Source organism: Perognathus longimembris, chromosome 2 (genome assembly GCF_023159225.1).
Source record: "Perognathus longimembris pacificus isolate PPM17 chromosome 2, ASM2315922v1, whole genome shotgun sequence".
In the NCBI taxonomy this organism is placed as follows: Eukaryota; Metazoa; Chordata; class Mammalia; order Rodentia; family Heteromyidae; genus Perognathus; species Perognathus longimembris.
The window spans coordinates 123,998,169-124,013,115 of NC_063162.1; the positions used below are offsets into that span (position 1 = coordinate 123,998,169).

Here is a 14,947-nt window from a genome sequence, read left to right on the forward strand (position 1 = left end):
AAATTAAGGAAAGTGAGGGAAAAAGTGGATTGGTAAGGAGGGAGGGATAAAAATGCTGAAAAAGTTGACATTGATCAAGATGCACTGTATTCACAAACTGCTTTGTTAAATGGCACATTCTTCATACAACTACTTAAAGATAGTAATAAAAATAACAAAAACATACTCTTAATCGTAAAAAAAAATTGTACTTTTTATATTTATTGAAAGGACCTAATTAAGATCCATCTTCTAGGCAGAATAGAAGCTACAAATATTATTTGAAATTCTTTGAGGAAGTTTGTCTCCTTTCTTCTTTTTACTTTTTTAATGGTGTACTAGTATATTAAGGGATGATAAACATTTGTTCTAGTTTTTAGGGCTATATCCAGTTTATTTTCATGCATTGTATAAGGATGTCCATAAGTTCCATAAGGGCAGAGATCTCATTTATCCTTGTTCATTATGACTAAAGCCCATAAGTAGTTCCTGGCACTGGATAAACACTCAATGAATACTGAAGAATGAAAAATGTAATAAAGCACATTTTCCTAACTTGTATTCATCACTATTTGGGCCTTATTTACTAAGAAAAGGGCATGAAAAAAAATAATGATTATGTGCCATGGGAGAATTGTGTTTAGATAGTTTTACATCAGCATATAGAACTTAGAGCACTTTAAGATCTAGGCAAAGAAGCTGGAACAAGTCGGGCCAATTTAAACCACAAGAAATGTACCCATGGCCTTACATATGAAACTGTAACCCCTCTGTACATCACTTTGACAATAAATAATTATTATTAAAAAAACACCAAAATGTTAGTATCAATTTAGAAGAGTTGCATAAGCTCAAAGCAACCTATCTGGATTTATAGTAATACAGCTATACACACACACACACACACACACACACACACACACACACACACACACTCATGACTAACAGCTCAATTGTATGATTGATATTTCCTTACCTTCTGCACAATAACCCATACAACCCTGAGTTGGCTGTAGCAAATACACAAAAAAATCCCCACAGTTTCTTACAGTCACAGGGATTTGAAAGAGGCAGCAGTCCTTTGTAAACAGAAACTGCCATGTGGCACAAGCAGTCAGTTGCTTGATTTCTCCAGGAGAAGGCAGTGTTTCTGAATCTCCTAGAGACAGCCAGATGGGAGCCTGAGTTCCACAGTGGTTCATCTTTTACATCAAAAGAAATAAAAGTTGAAAGTCTAATTTATTTTCATGCAGGTAAATCAAGTTAGTGCTTTTTTTCTAAACAATCTTCAAAACAGTACATTACCCAATCACTTAAAAATATCTACTAACTTATATATGTACTGTACAGGAAATGTGTGTGTGTGTGTGTGTGTGTGTGTGTGTGTGTGTGTGTGTGTGTGTGTGAGTGCAGGTCCTGGGGCTTGAACTCAAGGCCTGGACACTTATCCTTGAGCTTATTTTGTTCATGGCTAGCATTCTGCTACTTGAGCCTCAGCTCTACTTCTGCTTTTATGCAATTAATTGAAGATAAGAGTCTCCTGAACTTTCCTACCCAGACAGGCTTCAAACTGGGATCCTCAGGTCTCAGCCTCCTCCTAAATTAACTACGGACTACAGGTGTGAGCCACCACCCAGGAAATATTTTAAGGAATACTAAACCTATATAATTAATATAACATTATTCAATGGAGAATGAAGTAAAGGGAAAATGATATTTATAATTGTGTGTAGAAAAATGTAACAGTTTCCCTTTTTATAAATGATGTAAGTAATAAAAAAATAAAAATAAGGAAATCTCATATATATGCATGAGTTTGTATTGCGAGTATACACAATAGAATCTATATGTAATAAAGATATGTGTGTATATGTGTGATATTGAGGTAAATATACAAAAACTATATAACAAATACATATATTTGATATGTGGTTATATAAAATGATAATATTTTAGCATAAAAATAGGTTGGGAGGGCTGGGGATATAGCCTAGTGGCAAGAGTGCCTGCCTCGGATACACGAGGCCCTAGGTTCGATTCCCCAGCACCACATATACAGAAAACGGCCAGAAGCGGCGCTGTGGCTCAAGTGGCAGAGTGCTAGCCTTGAGCGGGAAGAAGCCAGGGACAGTGCTCAGGCCCTGAGTCCAAGGCCCAGGACTGGCAAAAAAAAAAAAAAAAAAAATAGGTTGGGAGGAGATTTAATCATCATATGAAGAAGCACAAAAGGCATAGCATGTGTAGTATTTCTTAGTGAGTTACCTTACCTCAACACACTTCGTTGGCATCTCAGCAGGTCTGTCATAGATGAGAAATCGGTACCACCCAGGGGTGAGGGAGTGGTCACAAACCAGGTCTTGAGTAGCTGACCGCTGCAGGTGCATGGAGTCAAAGTGGACACTTCTGTATGGACTTTGAAGAAACTGGTGCCCCCCCGGAGAGCACTCCGGAGCTAGACAGAAAGAGATGTGTCGGTATATACGTAAACTGTTTTCATTACTGGCTTACTTCAGTCTGCAAACTTGATTCCCAGCACAAAAATAAAGCAAATAAACCTCATTAAAAACAAAAACGTTCCAAACATTATCAAGGTATGTGGATAAGTCAGACGTGGACTGCTAACTCATTTCATAAACACCATAAACTCAACAGAACCCATGCAAACATAGTTTTAAAATACTACACCTCTAAGTCTACCATTTTCATTTCATGTAAACAAAGCAACAGACCTCATTGCTCTTGAGACAGGATTTGTGTATTTTGCCTTACAAAGGTTTTTCTTGAGTCAGGTTTTCAGGATTTGAACATACCCACTTTCCTCGACCAGTTTTTTTCTGCCAAGTAGACATTGAAATCTCATTTACAGCAGATCTGGAATGCAGGATAATTTCATGTCAATCTAATTTTTGTAATTTATGAAATCTGTGCATATTAAAGTCTCCTGCATTCTTCAGTGCAAGAAAACATATAAGGCCTTTAACAATCCACCATCTGGCTTCTTTCCTCTCTTCCCCTTTCTTCCTTTCTTCTTTCCTTCCTTTTTTCTTTCCTTTCTTCCTCCCTTCTTTCCTTTCTTCTTCCTTCCTTCCAAATATTGGAAGTTCCATATCACTAGGAAATATAGCAAAAGGAATAGGGTAGCGAGGTACAAGTTTTAGTAAGAAACAAGAAAAGACCAAAGAATGTTTCTTTTAGGGAACATGCGTTCTAAGCGATCCTGTGTGAAACACACACTTGTAAAAGTCCTCTTTCCATGACAAGGGGGAGCAGACAGGCTACAAAACAGTTACCCTAGAAAGGCAACTCTGTAGCTATTGTAAACTACCAGGTTACTCAAATAATAAACAAATACCACATCCCTTATTAGGGTACCTAAAAATGTTCATTCCAATCTGAAAGATATGGCAGTTAACCAAGAACTTGGATGAAGGTTTGGTTCATTTGAGATTGTATGGCTTAACTCCTCAAGAACTAACCCATAACTGCAATTCTTTCTCCCTAGTCCATTTCCTGACGTGATATTCAGAGCTTTCTAGTGAGCCCCATGTAAGATTTTCCTCCAAAGTACATATTAAATACACATTAAAACTCACATTTCTGATTCTCCAGTCTACTTCCTAATATGATTGAATGCAACTAAGCAGTGTAAAATGGAATCTGTACTTCTTAGATATTAAATACTTTAAATGAATGTAACACATTGTATATAAGATACCCAGTGACAGAATATGCAAGTCTCCTAGTTTTGTTTGTAACCTGGATTGGGTTGTTTCTAATTTAATAGCCAAGACTATAAGTTTTTAAAATTTAGAATTGGCTGACAACTAATTTTAAGTTAGAAGATCAACTGAATTAAAAAAAATAACAACAACAACAACACCCAAACAGCTCAGAATAGGAGGAAATGATTGTAAGCTGCATACCTGATAAGAGAAATGAATCTAAAATTTTCAAGAAATTCATGGAACTCAGCAACAGGGCCATAAAAAGGGCAACAAACTGAGTTGGAATCTTGCCAAGAACATACACAAATGTCAAATATACAACACACACACACACACAAACCAAAACATCGGGGAAACGCGCAGATCAAACCAGAGTGAAATGTAACACTTGATGGCCATTAGAATGGTTAGAATCAAAATGTCAGGCAATGTAAGGGCTGACGGAAATACAAATAAATCGGAATCCTCCTATACTGTTGGGATATAAAACTAGGCCTGCTGTGGAAAACGTTTTGGCTGTTCTTCAAAGAGAAAAGGTTTTCTTTCCAACAAGATTTCTTTTACAGTGGGAAAGCGGATTCTAATAGATAATACAGAAATAATCACACATTGACTAAACTTCTAGGTGTAGTATAGGAAAGCAGGGTTCACTGATGAATTCTTTCCGGGGTGCGGTCAGACTGGGAGACAGGCAACTAAGAACCACGCAACTGGGACCGAAATTCTGCTGTTTTACGATCCATTTGTCTCTACTATGCATGGCTTAATCAGAGATAGATCCTTACAGTAAATTAAAAGATCAGATTGACAGGAAACAAATGAAAACTGGATCCATGGGCTCAGAGAAGCAGCAGCAGCCAGTGCGTAAAATAAACCCAGAGCGCACCAGGCTGCTAAGTGGCCACTTGGGGCACAGAGGAAAGAGCTGAATTCCATGAGGTACAGCCTCAGAAGTCACTGCCCACCCCCATGGTCCAGGCTCTTTTCCCCTCAGGCCACCTACCTTGCTGCCCTTCTCCGGGGACCAAGAGCACCATTGCCATCGCCACCACCCAGGCTCCTCCTGGCATCACCAGGGCTGCGGGTGGGGCCACCGGCATCTCAACTCGGGCGGCGGGTGCCAGGAGTCCAGGCCACAACCGTCTGTCAACCCTCTGTGCAGACTTTTCCCGTCTTCCTGAGTGGGTTGTCCGCGTTCTCTGGTCAGGCCAGGTCTGTCCTGGGATAGCATCTGGAGCTTTCGCGCCCCAGTTTCTCCGAGACTCCTCCCCCGTTCCTGAGAGTCCGCCTGGCTGGCAGCCACGCCCAACCTGTCTCCAGGACGCCACCTCCTGCAGAGGCGCCTTGGGATGGATGCAGCTTTGGCAAGTCCCATCTTGCTTTCCTAAGGAATTTTGGTAATCTTAGAGAACTCTCAAATGCGTCTGCAATGAAAGGAAGCCATGACAATTATTGAAAGGGGCAGAACCCCTGATTAAAGATTTTAGGCTCTCTCTTTACCTTCCTTCTTTCCTTTCCTCCCTCTCTCCCTCCCTCCCTCCCTTCTTCCCTCCCTCCTTCTCTCCTTTCCCTCCTTCTCTCCTTTCCCTCCTTTCTTCGTTCCCTCCTTTCCTTCTTCCTTCCTTCCCTCCCATCCTCCCTCCCTCCCTCCCTCCCTTTCTCCCTCCCTCCCTTTCTCCCTTCTTTCTTTCCTTCCTTCCTTGTTTCTCTTCCCTTTTTCTTTTCTTTCCTTTTTTCTTTTTGTTTTCTCCTTCCTTCTTTTCTTTTTTCTTTCTATTATCTTCCCTAGCTTTTTCCCCTTTTTCTTCCTTTTTTCTCTTTTCCTCCTCCCTGCCTTTATTTCCTTCTTCCTTTTCTTTCTTTGTCTTCCCCATTCCTTTCCTTCATTTATTTCTCTCTCTCTCTCTCTCTCTCTCTCTCTCTCTCTCTCTCTCTCTCTCTTCTCTCTCATCACCACCTCCTTTTTGTGCAGTGATGGTGATTTTCTGGAACAAATGAACATTCTTCCTAGAAAATACTTCCGCGGTTTTAGTGCTAAGCAAAGAGGACAAAGAATAATGATTAATGGTGCAACAGAAGCCGTTCCCCCCACCCCCAGGTTATCAGTAGTGAAAAGGGCTGAATTTTGATGATGCCCATGTGTCCTCACCATGTATTTGATAGTGAATCTAGAGCTCCCAGCTCTCCAGAGGTGACCCAAGATTCCTCAACCACTTGACCCCCACAGTTGCCATGAAAATGGTTTCCAGTTCACCGAGTTGTTTTCAAAGGTATAATCCACTCTGCAAAGTGACTCCTTTTTCACTTGTTTTCCATGATTTTGTCTAGAAATGGAATATTACTCTCTGAGGATTACACTGGCAAGTGAGTCCCTAGTTACCACCTGACATTTTGCCCTCACAGAGCCCCACCTGAAGGGAAAGGAGATCCTGGCCAGCAGAGGGTAGACTGGGTGGCCAGACCACAATTAAACTACAGAATTGGAGGACGGTGACAGCCGGCATAGAAGGGAAGCCTTGAGGTATCCAAATGCAGAAAGAGGTTACTTTTAAGATTGTTCATACTTCTTATGTAAATTTGAAAAGGAAGGTACCATTTATTCACCTGCCTCACAAAGCAAAAGTTTTAACCCATTTATAAAATAATTTCCTCTTGCTGTTAAAACTTTTTAATATCCCTTTGATATGCCCAAAGTGCACTCAATAAAAAAATGTAACAGTTTGACATTTTAAAGCCTAATTATGGAAAAAGAATTTAAGATGGGCAGGGCAAAAAACCCAGAGTGTTTATTCCTTTAGTAGTTTTTGTTTGTTTGTTTCAGCTAATAAAGTGCTGATAAAACTAAAACAGATAAGGGAACATCAGTTTTATCACCTTATTTTTTTTAATCACTGAGAATAAAATTATCATCATGATCAAATCATAATAGGCCTTTTGCAAATTCATTAGCAATATTTGTAAGAAATGCAGTAAACTTTGACCCTTTTTTAGAGGACGGCATCAATCTTACATTAGTAGGATTGAAGTTGGAGGCTGACCTTTGCAAAAAATTAACAAGACTCCTCATCTCAACAAACAAGCTAGATGTGGTACTGTGTAGGAGGATCATGCTATGTGGGTGACCTTGGCCAAAAGTACAAAGCCTTGCCTGAGAAATAATTGTCAAGACACAGAAAATAGCACTGAGAAAATATTAGAATATCTGAGGAGCCAGGCACTAGTGGCTCATGCCTGTAATCCTGGCTACTCACAAGACTGAGATCTGGAGGATTACAGTCAACCTGAGCAGAAAAGTCTGCAAAACTATATCTCCAAAATAATCAGCAAAACCTGGGCTGGAGGCATGGCTCAATTTGTAGAGCACTAGCTGAGTAAACAAGCAATTATACATCCCAGATTTCAAACACTAGAAAAACAGGGTGTAAGATATCACAGGAAATGTACACACTACCCTATTATGTAACTGTACCCCTTTTGCACAACACCTTGTCAAAAAATTTAATTAATAAATAATTTTTTAAAAATAAAACCAAGCTTTTGAAGAGAAAATGCTAAATGATAGATTTTTAAGGAAAAGAAATATAACAGGTTTTGCAGAGTTCATTTTAAAAAATGATGATTGCCTTTTAAATACAGGCATTAAATTCCAAGGACAGACAGACATATAGCCAGTGGTTAAGCACATAACCTGGACTCTGATTCTAGATATGCTACCAATTTTCTGGCTACATATAGCACACTGTCTCCTTCTTAGCCTCATTTTCCTCTACAATAGAAGTGGTAATATGGGGCTGGGGATATGGCCTAGTGGCAAGAGTGCTTGCCTCGTATACTTGAAGCCCTGGGTTCGATTCCCCAGCACCACATATACAGAAAATGGCCAGAAGTGGCGCTGTGGCTCAAGTGGCAGAGTGCTAGCCTTGAGCAAAGAGAAGCCAGGGACAGTGCTCAGGCCCTGAGTCCAAGGCCCAGGACTGGCAAAAAAAAAAAAAAAAAAAAAAAAAAAAGAAGTGGTAATAACACTCTAGAGTTAAGAAGCGGAAGTTTGTCCTTGCCTTTATGTGGGTACAAGTGTGGGTGGGGAAACAATTAGAATAGCATCTGGTGTACAGTAGCTATTATGAGCAAACATAGTAGTTTATTATTATTAAAACAATAGGTTAAAACCTATATAATTATACCTTTCTTATATCTCATTATATAATACTATGCCATTTCTCAGTATCCCTCTTCTAGTGTTTTGCATAATTTGGACCAAACAGTGAAAAACATATCACATAGTACAAATTCCATGTATATTTTTTACTCGATGAGAGCACTTGTGTTTTCTCTCTGAGCCATCTTGGAGCATATTGGCTCCACTGAGACAACAGATTCTCTTGCTCAGAAATGAAAATGTAGGTTTGCTCATACGTTTTATTTGAGCTCAACAAAAGTACATTCAGTGCAAGCTAAGTTATATGTGATTATAAATGTGGACAAACAATAAAAACTAATCAGTAGAGAGAAACAAGACCAAGAGGTTTGTTCAAAGAAAAGGTGTGTTGAGAACACAAGCGTGTGATAGAAAGGAAGTCATAGTTTTGCATATAGATCGAAGAGAGGTCCATAGTCAGAGAAAGAGCTACAGATAAGAGATAAGATCAAGCAAAGACAATCAGAGGGATAATGTAATACCTGATGGCTGGACACTGTATATCTTCAAGATCTTTGTTTCATAAAGCATCCCCCATATACTGCTTGTAATCCAGTTAAAGTTAGTTTGAATTTGTCTCTTTATTCTTTACCAATAAAGTAATATTTTCCAATATGAGGGCAGACTATTTACTATGTAAATGATCAAATATTTTATTGTGCAAATTCATATTGCTTAGGGAAGGGATAAGAAAATGAAATCATGATTTATGTTTTAAAATGACAGTTATTTTTAAAGGGGAGAGAGACAAGAAATTTTGCCAAATGTATCTATCCAGTAAAAACAATTTTAGGGCTAGTTTGCAGAGTAAGAAGAATCATCAGGTAAGTTCAATAACTATCAGGAGAAGATAATTCAGTGATAGAAGATTGGAATGTTATAGCTTTCTTTCCAAGATGTTTGACAATCACCTATAAATGATTGTGGTCACTTGTAGAGATTATGCCTGAAAATAGGTACAGAGAAAGAGAGAAGAGAAAAAAGTCATTGGGTATTGAAGCCCAACAAATAATCTTTTCATAATAAACTTTTAAATTCTCATTCAGAGGCTAGACTTCCTCCCTAGTAAACTATTTTTCTGAATATAAAACACTTTCTTCTATTTACATTATTTAAAAATTAATGAGAAAAATCTGGATGAATAAGGCAACAACCAGCTTTATACAATTTAAACATATATTAATGAAGAAAATCAGGTGAAAAGAGGATGTTCTGTCACACAGATTCAGAATTATTTTAAAGAAAAAGAATTAATGTGAATCATTTACTTGGTTATCCTTAGAAACTCCTTTAAACTTGGCTCCTATTCTGAAGACTTTTGTTGTTGAAAATGGCACTATTTAGTAGCTTCCTCATAAAGTAGGAAGATGGTATCTTAATTCTTGCTGTGCAAAGAGATATGAAAAAAACATGTCTTGACTCTAATTATACAGTTCTTATAGTTTCATAGAAAAAAAATAAGTATATGGGTTAAATATTACTATGACAGTTATGTGCTAGTTTATACTATATAGTCCAAGCATGGAAATGTGACTTCTATTTATCTGGAAAAAATAGTGCAGTCCTTAATAAATTATTTTTTCATCTACCCAGAAAAATGGCAAAATTGTACTAAATGACTGCTATGCAGTTCTGGTATAAAATTTCAGCATTTTAATAGAGAAACAAGAGAAATAAATTTTCTTCAACTTCATATTGATTTGAAAACAAGATTGGAGTACTAATGTCCTTCAGAAAGAGTTGAAAAGGTATTTTCCTCTCCAACAAGTATCCATATACAAATGTGACTGTTTGCCACTGAAGTATACATTATATGATGCCCTTGAAGTTAAAATAATCTGTTAAGTCATGGCTATATTTGAATGTTATTTGGACTCTTCCAGAAGCCTTAAATAAAATGTTGTAGCAGGTGGAAAAACTATGCATTTGTGTTTATATGATTTGTGTATTCACCTGCTTCTGAATTACAGAGCATTTGAAGCTCAAAATTATAACTGTAACATAATGGATAGTTTGCAAGGGAAGTGGATAGGTTTACAAAGCAACCTAACAGATATCAGCAAATTTAGTTTTGTCCTGGTATTCTAAACACTCTCCTTACTCCAGATTGAAATGCCCAAGATAGTATAGAATACATAAACTTTTAAAACAACTTTATTGAAATGAAGTATGCATTTTAATGTAATTAACACACTATCTTTAGCATTCTGTTTTAGCATGTTCACAGTCCCATATAAACATCAACACAATATAACTTTAGGACATTTCCATCATGCTACACAGAAATCTTAGTTTGATATGCAACCACTCTCCCTCCCATTGTCTACTTCTACTCAACTAACTGATCTACCTCTCTTTGTGAATTTTGTTTTTTGTTAAACAGTCAGATGGCAATAGTTTCAGCATTGCAGACAGTATAAAATGACTTTAGTCTGTCATTATAACATAAGTATACATCATGGATGATATGCAAATATTGTATGCGGTTATGTTCAAATGAAACTATTTTATAAAGCAGCCAGAAGTCAGTTTGGCCTATGAGTTATAGTTTAAAGATCTCTGAATGTTTTATCATCTACTTGCCTTCTCTGTCATGGAATTTCTTCTTTACTTTTTACATATATGATCTTTTTTGTTGAAGTCTGGTTGAAACCTATTTTAAACCTAATTTGCGGATCATGTAATAAAAGAGTAAAATCATTATGCCTATATTTGAATAAAAGCTATATTAGAGCTGTACAAGTTATCTGCCTCTAGTAATTATTTTGTATGTACTGAATACTAAGAAACTTTACTCAAAGTAAATTGTATGTCTCAAGGGTTTTTCTAGCTCTGCAAAAGGAGGCTTGGAAAACATAGCTCCAGAGCAGGATGGATACTTAGAGGACGAAAGAAACAGAGTGAGAGAGATAAATCTAAAAGACTTAGTGCAGTGCAGAGAGTGGTAGAGACTAGAGCATGTAGAAAGCATGGACCATATGAAAGGAGGAGATGATACCACTAGATAATAGTTTCATTGACAGACTCTGGGCCTAGTTTACCAAATTCTTTTATTTTCCTCCTCCTCCTTCATAAAAGCGACATTTTCTTTTATTCCATTATTTCTTATATTTTTATTTAACATTTGTAAAAATCTCTAATTTTAAGACATAAAATAGCTCTAAGAAAACCAAAAAAGAAATGAAGGAAATGTTCAGGCAATAGAAACAAATGAGGCATCTGACAATTAGCAATCCCTGCTCAAAAAACAAGGTACTGTACTAGATGTGGTGACTCATGCCTGTAATCTCAGGTACAAGAAAGGTGGAGGTCGGTGGAGAAGCTAACACAGGCAAGAAGTGAGATATTGCATCTGAAAAATAGCTAACAGGGAAAAACATCTCGGGAGACATAGTTTATATAATAAAGTGCTTGCCAAGCAAGTACCAGAACCTGAGTTCAAACCCCAGTACCAGCACCAAAATAAAGTCCTTATTTTATTGATAAATGATAGAAGATTAGAAATTGTTAAGAGATGAATATTAAGTAATCCCAGTGAATTTTCTGCTTCAGTGTAAAAAAATGCACTCATTAACATACTGTCTGTGATTTGGGAAGATAATCAGCCTGATTATGCAGCTGCTAAGAATATAAACTTCTTATGTAATTAGTCATTTTCCAGTGCATTTTGGACTTAACTTCTGACTATCACAAAGGTGCAATCTCCAAGCACCTCTTCATATGTATATAAAATAATATACATACAGGAGTGAATTTCAAAGATATGGAAATAAAGGACTTTTTTTCTTAATTTGTTTCTTCTTTTCCGATGACTGTATTCTTTACCTTAGGGACAGAGTATTTGTATGCGCATCAGTGGGAGGGGGAGGGGAGGCACAGAATCCGAGGGAAAAAGATGAAAAGTGCAGCAGTGGAGTGCACTGGACACCATGAAAGTGAACTGTGCACCTAATGGATGGAAATGAGAGTGAGGGACTAGGAGAGAATGAGGGAACGGATGACACTGTATGAAAGGAAAAGCACTTATTACCTGATGAATGTGAGTGTAACCTCACTGTATATTACCTCTAAATTAACAGTAAAGTAAAATTTTAAAGAACATAGACTTACTAATTGGGCAGACATATTTTAGAACCAATAGCTCTGGAATCGCTTGTGTCAGAGCTTTTTCATTTGTGATGTAAAAGGAATAAAGAGTTACATCAGAGAGCTGTGCTGAAAATTGACATGCTGGGATCACTTGACATATGGAGCTATTATTAGCTTTTAGCTTGTAATTGAACTTTTGTTAAGAGATAGGGAAATATGGTAAGTAAAACTAGATACATTTCAGCATGACTAGGCACATACGTGGTTTGTCTGCAGACATAGTTTGTCTACAGATTTACATATTAGACTTGTTTAATTACATTATTAGTTTGAAATCAAGGCTAAGTAACAAGTAGAACCAGTAGAAGTTTTAAAGGAGGGGTGCGATGAGAATTTAACTATCAACAAATCAAACACTGATAGACCATCCATCTCAATGTAATCACTCCGTTCAGTCTATTTCCAGATTAACAGTGAAATGTTTCCAATTGAATCTCTGCTTTACCCTTTTAATGTTGTGAAACTCAATGTGAAAGAAGGGACTATGCATTAAAATAAGCAAAAATAGAATTTGCTTTAAAGAGAGTAAAAAAATTGCTATGTTGAGGGAAACAGAACTTGTAAATTGTCATGTTGGACAAAGGCTTTAATGACAGCCTAACAGTAAAAGAAGTCTTTAAAAAGATCTTTCTTCTCCTTTAACTATATGCATTTAAAGACTCTTACTCTTCAGGGAACTGTTTCCTGTCATGCTTTAGATCTACAAGTTGTTTTCAGTGATTAGCAGTTTCAACTCTAAGCAGCTACGGAAAAGGCATAAACCGCTAGTATACTATAATAAAAAAGGTCTTGTAGATGATAAGCGACATTATGCAAACTAAGGAAAGGCTTTAGAAAAACTTAAATCACTATGTTCAAGTTTCATTTCTTAAAACCAAGTATATTACTTACTACATTAAAGCAGAATATACGGAAGGAAGTTTCTGGAAGTACTTGGCAGGAAAATAATCTTTTTAAATGGTAGTTTTAAATCTCATTTTCAAAGGGATCATCTTTTAGATATTCAGCATTACCGATCTCTAGTGATAATATGTTTTAAAATGATGATAAAATAAGCACCAAATTAAAAACACAGTTTAGTTGCTTCTCATAGTTGAATGAACAATTCATAAGAAATTGAAAATAAGTATTTATGAAGGGCAGACATGGATATTGGAAACTATACCTAAAAGAGATAATTCATGCATTAGTCAAAAACAGTAAGAAAGTTGCATTTATCACTATGTGTTAAGGAAAGGGCACTGTGATGTTACAAGTAGAGAAAGACTAATGAAAGAATTGAATGCTTACAAAATCATCACAATTGTTTTGTTTTCTGCCAGCCATGGGGCTTGAACTCAGGGCCTGAGCATTGGCCCTGGCTTCTTTTTGCTCAAGGCTAGCACTTTGCAACTTGAGCCACAACACCACAGCACCACTTCTGGCTTTTTCTACATATGTGGTTCTGAGGAATTACACCCAGGGCTTCATGTACACAAGGCAAGCACTTTACCACTAGACCATAATCCCAGCCCTTCATTGTGATTGTTGAGCAAAGACTTTAGTCTGGGTCTCAAGAATCTCAAAGCCCAGATGACCAAGCATCATCAGCCTCTTCTGTTGTCAGGAATGTGAGGAAACTGTTGATGCCCTTGGAGTCTCCTCCCCTCCTCACCTCCTACTGTCAACGGCTATAGTGTTGCTAAATAGAGAATATTCACTTCTAGATACAAAAAAAGTAATAATAATGATAAAATCTGAAGACTGGGCATTCAGATGGGCAATTGCTATCAAAATCCTACTTTACATTATTTTTTTGTGCATCTAATGGCAAGGATAATGTTCATATTTGGAAAGCAACATAAAATAATGGATAATGGAAGGTAATCTTTGGGTTTGCCTCAGCTATTATTGTAAATGAAATCACCCAGAAGAGATAGCAATGAAAGCCGAATGTCTACTGACAATACCCAAAGCAAAGTAGTCAGCTAATCCAATAAGTACAATATTAATCACACAAATAATACCTCAGTTGCACCCACACTTGTTTCTTCGACTTGTTTCTCCATCTATCTTCTTCCTAGTAGTTTTGTGGCTCCTAAACTCCCATACTGTAGTAAATCACATTTAAATACCAATTGTATTAATTCCTCCCTGAGCCTACTTGTCCTTTCCCCACTATGGCCACACTGTGTAAATGGATAGCATTTTATGTCATAGTTATGAGGGAGGTACTCAGTAGTCCCAATTTAAAAAGTTATTGTCATAATTATTCAAAATTCTCAACATCTTTAATCTAATTGTCCCTCTAAAAAATGGCAGGCTTACCAATAGATGCTAAATATACTTAAAATATGCATACACGCATTCACACACATTCTCTTTCTCTCTCTCTGTCACACACACACACACACACACACACACACACAGCAAGGCACTTGTTTTCATCATTGATCTCTACCTTTCTACATAGATTTGTTGAGGCCATGAAGGACCACTGTTATCTCTATCCATGGTTCTGGAACATCTTTGGATTGTGCATATTAATTGTGCCTGGCCTTTCTCATAATATTCAATCCATTCATTTTCACACCTCTATTTCAGTAACTGTCAACACATTATTTCAACACATTGGAACATGGAATTTCTTCTTGATGGGTTGATTCATGAAGTCCTTTTGGCTCTTGTAATAATTTTTTAGTATTTAAAAAAGTGCATTTCCAGACTTCGCTGGGGTACTACTGTCATATTTTTAGCCTTTGCCTTTTACTTTTAACCTATGTGTCTATTGGTTCATATAAATAAGTCTCTTGTAGACAGCACACAATTATGTAAACTTTTAAATTCATTTTCCATAATCTATTTTTCATTAGTTACTTTATATTCAAATAATTGCCAGTAAAGAGTGACACATGTAATT

The 14,947-nt window shown here is 37.0% G+C and overlaps 1 protein-coding gene across 1 annotated transcript in view; it reads right to left on the reverse strand.

Moving 5' to 3' along the window:
* The window catches only part of Vwde (von Willebrand factor D and EGF domains), a 50,655-nt gene extending 45,881 nt beyond the window's left edge, over positions 1–4,774 (reverse strand). Inside the window, exons 1-3 of the mRNA XM_048337611.1 lie at positions 4,708–4,774; positions 2,247–2,431; positions 956–1,181 (exon numbers count right to left, since the gene is read on the reverse strand). Of these exons, the coding sequence (XP_048193568.1) occupies positions 956–1,181; positions 2,247–2,431; positions 4,708–4,774 (478 nt within the window). The remainder of the gene's footprint in view (positions 1–955; positions 1,182–2,246; positions 2,432–4,707) is intronic.
* Between the last annotated feature and the right edge of the window lie 10,173 nt (positions 4,775–14,947).